Source organism: Anopheles arabiensis, chromosome X, assembly GCF_016920715.1.
Source record: "Anopheles arabiensis isolate DONGOLA chromosome X, AaraD3, whole genome shotgun sequence".
Classification (NCBI taxonomy): Eukaryota; Metazoa; Arthropoda; class Insecta; order Diptera; family Culicidae; genus Anopheles; species Anopheles arabiensis.
The window spans coordinates 21,092,369-21,099,228 of record NC_053519.1 but is presented as its reverse complement, the minus strand read 5'-3'; the positions used below and the strand labels follow the sequence as shown (position 1 = coordinate 21,099,228).

At 45.7% G+C, this 6,860-nt stretch overlaps 1 protein-coding gene across 1 annotated transcript; it reads right to left on the bottom strand.

The window, feature by feature from the left end:
- Positions 1 to 335: 335 nt before the first annotated feature.
- LOC120905691 lies at positions 336 to 5,573 on the bottom strand. Its single transcript, XM_040316695.1, has 4 exons — positions 5,282 to 5,573; positions 2,789 to 5,145; positions 1,487 to 1,802; positions 336 to 1,150 (listed from the first exon to the last, which is right to left on the bottom strand). Exons 1-4 carry the CDS (start codon positions 5,571 to 5,573, stop codon positions 336 to 338), a joined length of 3,780 nt encoding a protein of 1,259 aa, XP_040172629.1.
- Positions 5,574 to 6,860: the final 1,287 nt, after the last annotated feature.

Sequence of the window (6,860 nt, the reverse complement as noted above, 5' to 3'; positions counted from 1 at the left end):
GTTCATGCAGATCGAGCAGTTTCTAACGTCGAGTAGTTTATAACCTAATCTTAGTTTCCTAACGCTTTGTTTTATGCAATTCAAATTTATGTTCGAAAATAATTATTCTAATTCCAACATTCCCGGCCACCAAAGAAGAACTTCTTTAAATTTCATGCAAAATATAAATCCAAAAATGAGTTCAAAAAGAATTCAAAAACAGTTCGACTCTTGAACCTGACGCTTATCTCCTATCATACTGCTCGTGTGTGTAGATGTGTGAATGTGTGTTGCGTGTATCTTGTTCTGCCATGAGTGCGAAATGTAAACAATGTCGCGTGGCTTGCAGCTGCGCGTTACTCAGTGCCAGTGGTTTCCTTCTGCTCTAAGTTGCTAATTACGTCCGGATTAGGCAAAACTGCCAGACGATTAGCTGCGCGGACGATTTGCTTCCCTGAAGCAGTGCGCAGTGTAACGACGCGAACAACATCGTCCTTTCCAGGGTGTACTGCAACGATGCGCCCCATCGGCCACGAGGTAGGATGTACATTGTCTTCCTTAATAATCACCAGTGTATTTTCTTTAAGAACCGCTGATTTCCCGTTGCAATATTTGGCTCGAGCTTGTAACTGCTGCAGGTACTCCGGATACCATCGAGCCCAAATGGTTTGCAGATGTTTTTGTACCAACTGGTATTCCCTCAAATAGTTGCTCGGTGTCTCGGTGTAATCGATGATTGGTACCGCTTGCAGATTGCCACCGACGAGGAAGTGTCCCGGTGTCAATGGTTCCAAGTCCGACGGCTCATCGGATAGAGGTGTAATTGGTCGCGAATTCAAACATTGCTCTACCTGGGCAAGTAGGGTAAGCATGCTCTCCTGTGTGATGCTTGTTGTTCCTATTGTTCTGACTATATGCTTTTTAGCTGCCTTCACCGCCGCCTCCCATAAACCTCCAAAATGTGGTGCTCTTGGTGGGATAAACTTCCACTTCATATGATTCATCGCGCACCAATCAAATATAGCAGCTCGATCGTGTTCGTCGCTCTTTAGCATCTTGTAGACGCGATTCAGCTCATGTGCCGCTCCCTTAAAGGTGGTTGCATTGTCGGAATGCAGTTCACTGATTTGACCACGACGTGCAATCAAACGACGAAGTGCATTGATAAATGCTGTTGATGTTAAATCGCCAACCAGTTCGATATGTACCGCTCTTGTTGAAAAACATACAAATATGGCGATGTATGCTTTAATCCGACTTCTGTTGCGTATGGTTTGTTTTATATAGATTGGTCCGCAATAGTCTACTCCGCATACTGAGAATGGTCTTGTTGGTGTGACTCGTGATGTTGGCAAATCGGCGATACTTTGCTTAATAAGTGTGGGTTTGGCCTTAAAACATGCGTGGCAACTGTGGTACACAGACTTGCATAAATTGCGACCGCCAATTATCCAAAAGCTTTGGCGTAGTGTTGTTAAAAGCAGTTGTGGTGCAGCATGCAGCTTACTCAAGTGTATCGAAACAGCTAGTAGTGCGGACAGTGGATGTGTCGATGATAATATTACCGGGTGTTTTTCTGATTCCGACAGATGTGCGTTACTGAGCCGGCCACCAATGCGCAGAATACCTTGCGTATCTATGAAAGGGGAAATCCATTTCAGTTTGGAGTTCTTCGGAATCTCTTTGCCCTTCTGCAGGTGTTGTATCTCCTCGGAAAAGGTGTCTTGTTGCGAAAGATAACACAACTTGAGTTCTGCCGCCTTGAGTTCGTCTACAGTGAGCGGTGGGATATCCTTAGCATGGACCTTGTTTCCTACGCGGCGCTTTGCGTTTTGTATAAAGCGCAAACAATGTGCAACAACTCTTTGCAGTTTGTGGTAGATCGAAAATCGTGAGAACAAACTGTTTCGAAATTCGCAGATTAATGCTGTGCTTGCAACCCGTGACGATAGTTTTTCTTCTTCTGCGCTCTCATCTTCGCTTGGTGATGGTGTGTTCTGTGGCCATTCTTCCGAGTTGCGTGCTAACCAATTTGGCCCGTGCCACCAGCGCTCACACACTAGCAACTTTTCCGGCGTTAAACCTCGCGAAATGTCGTCTGCTGGATTGTCCGAGCCTGGAACATGCTTCCAGCATTGTATTCCAGCCGTGTGCTGAATTTTGCAACCCTGTTTGCAACGAAGGGCTTCCATCGATTTGGTGCTGAATTCAGCCAGTGAAGGACAGTCATGGAATCGGTCCAACAGATGGTGGTAGCAGAAATTTTCAGTGATTGCTGGACTTTCTCGTAAAGAAGTGTGGCTAGTCGTGCTGCACATAATTCCAATCGAGCTATGGAATGTGAATTGGATAACGCAACGACCTTTGACTTGGCTGTTAGCAGCTGCACGGTGACTCCTTCCATGCTTTCAGCCCGAATGTAGCAACAAGCACCATATGCTAGTTGTGATGCGTCAGCAAAGATATGAATTTGCAGACTTGTTGCCGTGCATTGCGATATGTACCGTGGGACTGTCAAATTGCGTAGTGAAGATAATGTAGAGTGAAATTTCGACCATTCATGCTGTAAGTGCGATGGTAGCTCGCTGTCCCAGTCATATGCCTTTCCATGAATCTTGAGAGCCCATAGTTGCTGCATGAACATCTTTGCGATGATGATCGTTGGGCCCAGTAGCCCGAGGGGATCAAATATCTTGGCGATATATGACAAAATTAATCTTTTCGTCATGCTGGGTGTTGTAGGTGGTATCTCAATACGAAACCGTAGTGTATCAGTTGCCGGTTCCCAAACGATGCCTAGTGTGGATACTTGTTTCGAGCTCTTCCACTCGTGCGAGAGTTGTACCGCCACATCTTCTGAAGGAACGTTCTTCAATGCTTCGGAGCGGTTCGATGCCCATTTCTTCAGCGTGAAACCAGCTGAATTTAGCATGTCTGAGATTTGCCTTTGTATAACGATTGCTTCGGACAAATCATCGGTACCCGTTAGCAAATCATCTACGTAAAAATCGTTCATGACCGCGTTCATTGCCAAAGTATACTCTTCCTTGTGGTCAAGAGCAATCTGTTTGAGGGTCCTGGTTGCCAAAAATGGAGCAGAGGCTGTGCCGTACGTAACCGTCTGTAGCTCAAAGGTCGATATAGGATCTGCAGGATGTTCTCTGTACCGGATGCGTAGATAGTTACGGTCATGAGGGCTATGTAAAATTTGCCGATACATCTTCTCTACGTCTGCAGTGAGAGCAATGGCACGAGAACGAAACCGAAGGATAATCGATAAAAGATCTTCTTGAACGACTGGTCCCACTAAGAGTTTATCGTTCAATGAGTAACCACTCGAAGTCTTACAGGATGCATCGAACACGACACGCACCTTCGTGGTTGTGCTTGACTCTTTAACGACAGCGTGATGTGGGAGGTAGTAATGCTCTACCGAATCGTTTGCAGGACTGGTAAGCCGCTTCATATGCCCCAAATGCTCATATTCTTTCATAAATTTCACATACTCTTCTTTCATTTTAGCATTGGTGTTCAACCGCCGTTCGATAGAACGCAGTCTGCGATCGGCTATTTCCTTCGACTCTCCTAAAACGATATTAGGGTTGGAGTTAAATGGCAAACTAACGACATACCTTCCACTTGAGTTGCGAACAGTTGTTGCTGCGAAATGCTTCTCGCAAGCATTCTCCTCAGCCGATAGCACAGGATCCTCGGCTATGGTTTCACTCTCCCAGAACCGCTGCATGGTCTCCTCCAGTGGGGTGTCGTATGCAGATAGATGGCACAGCCGCGGACCGACTGACGAATGATGAGTGTTGCCGGTGACAACCCAACCAAAGTGGGTTTCGACCAGCCACGGTTTGCCTCTACCGATAGAGCACTTGCGACCGGTGTGGAGCTCCCAGAACGTATCGCCTCCGATGACGATGTCGATTTGCCCCGGACTGTTAAAGGTGCTGTCCGCCAATGCCACGTCCGGCATTTTCCATGAAGAGACGTCCGTTGGTGATGTAGGGATGTTTGCGGATGGCGTGTCCAGAACCAAGAAAGTCATCTCCGTTGCGAAGGGTTGTGTCTTGGACTGAACGGTAGCGACGATGGAACCCTTGATCTGCTGTACTGCATTGCCGATGCCCGATACAGCGACGTTGACCCTTTTGCGACTCGTCAGCAGTTTCCGTGCGAACTCCTCAGCGATGAAATTCGACATGGATCCCGAATCCAACAACGCCCTTGCTTCATGGGTGTTCCCGTAGTCATCCTTGATCTGGATGTTTGCCGTCGCCAGAAACACATTGTCTTCATTCGACTGAGCTGACAATGTTACCGTTGCGGGTGGAGCATAGGGTGGTGAATGATGTAGAAGTGTGTGATGACGCTCACGACACGTGCGACACGAATAATCCGACTTGCACGCTCTAACCTGATGATTGCTGCTCAAACAGTTCCAGCACAGCCGCTTCGATGCGACGACGTCCCGTCGCTGTTGGACCTCCTTGGCGATGAACACTGGACAGTTGCGCAGTGTGTGGTCTTCGGAACACTCCAATGGACACTTTGGCTGTTGGGTGTGCGCAGTCGATGCAGCAGGAGCCGAGCGAGATGTAGCTGCATTCGCGATGAATCTCCGTTGCCCTGGTTGACGAATGAGACCGGCCACCTTGATACCACTAGCTGCTTGATCCTTCACGAAGTTGTTGGTCGATTTCAAGATTTGGATACGATCTTGCACGAAGTCGATCACATCCTTATATTTGTCCGTCGTGAAGTGCACGGAATGTTTCTCCCAAGCCAACAATGTCTCTCGATCCAACTTCATCAGCAGCATGTTTGAGAGGGGTGTGTCCCACGAGTCAACCGGTTCGTTCAGCTTTTTCAACCCGTTGACGAAGCGGGTGAATTCATCCACCAGGTGCGTGAGCTTGTCAACGCACACCAATTGCACTCCCGGAAGGTAGTGCAATTTGCGATAGTATTCGCGAATCAAAAGACGAGAATTGTCGTACCGTTTAAGAAGCGCCGCCCAGGTAACCGAATAGTTGTCCGCCGTTAAAGGTGTATGCTCGAAGGGTACCGCCGCGTCCCCCTTCAACGATGACAGTAAGTATTGTAGCTTCGCGATAGATGGAAGCTCGGCTGAAGCGTCGATCATTGCGATGAAGCGATCTCGGAAAGAAAAGCCATTTTGTGTGATCTCCGTCAAATGTTGGAAGTTCGATTTTGGGCAAACGTAAATTTGGCGCGTGGGGTCGACCGAATGCAAGCGTTGAGGAAGCCAAGCCCGTTGTATCGTTGAGCGAACCTTCTTCCTTTGGCTGTCTTTCCCGTAGAAATGATTTTAGCTTGCGACAGCGTTCTTCAATGTCGATCCGTTCCATTATGCTGGCTTCGACCGCTTCGTCTTTATCTTCAAGCTCTTCCAGTTTCGAAACTGCGGTGAAAAACTCTTCCTTATGTTTCGCCAGATCTTCTAACACCTCCGGAATCTGCTTGGCATCATCACTCGAATATTTCGCCTGGAACCGTTCCAGCGATTTTATGTTCTCCAGGGCGATCCTCTTTTTCAGTTGCACTGCTTTAATTTTCTTATCCATTGCACAAAGAAAATACTGCGATATCACACGAAAATAACGAACAAAGCGATGGCGCGAAATTCAAAATGATGGCGTGTAACCGACCGTTGCCCTTGATGCGGGGCGATATGCGATGGCGGGAATTGTCACGGAATGACTTGCACACTTGACGACGAATACCGAATTCCACTCTTGATGCAGAATGAAACTTATTTCTTCTCCGTATATCACGATCCGGTTCGAAGGACCAAAAATGTGAAATATATTCACGAAAAGGGGCTGGCTGTGATATTTGGAGGAAATTTGAATAGGAAAGTGTACACCTTTATCGCTGGTCGGTTTGCAACTGTATATTCGTTTGTCCTTTTTTGTATATAATAATTCATGCAGTTCATAGTTCATGCAGATCGAGCAGTTTCTAACGTCGAGTAGTTTATAACCTAATCTTAGTTTCCTAACGCTTTGTTTTATGCAATTCAAATTTATGTTCGAAAATAATTATTCTAATTCCAACATAAGCAACAAAAATTAGTTTTCTGTAAGTAATTTGTGAAACAAAGGCCAAAATTCGCTTATCTGGCTGAGTGAAAAATCGACTTCAAATCGAGCAAACTCTTCTGAGTATGGGTTGACTTCAGTCAGTATTTTCATCAACCAAATTCATACATGTTTTACGATCAAATTACGAAAGATATCATTATTATGGCAGTAATCCATGCTATTCATACGAAAACAGCCTTAAAACTAAGTTATATTGATATTATACACTGTTTTGAGGCATCTTTGTTTACCACCACTTTAGGAACACAATACGACGACTATAGGAACCATACCACCATTATAGGTACAACGAAGCAAACACAAAAATATGTATTTTTTGGTAGATTCGATGTGTTTTATGGTAAAAATGGTTTTGATTGCGAAGATAAAACATATTCCAACTGTTATGTGTTGAAATATTCAGAAATTGTCGTTTCTGACACTTTAAATCAATTAAAATACATCTGTACCACCACAAATTGCACGACTATTGGTACATTTACCCTAGTCAGTTTCTTCCAGAAGTCCTGGTCGTTCTTTTTGTTAAGAACCTCGTTCTTTCGTGCACTTTACTGAACTGTTCGAACGGTGCGATTCTCGTTCATTTTACACATGCCTAGTTTGAGTGTATGAACTTTGGCGGCCAGTAAATGTGAAATTTCAACCTGCAAAAGGACAATCGTGCCGTTTATTAATCTTCATGGATTGCGTGTCCGTGTCTCCGTCTTATTCAGTCCGTTGCCAAAAGGACAGGCTTACGGCCGCCTT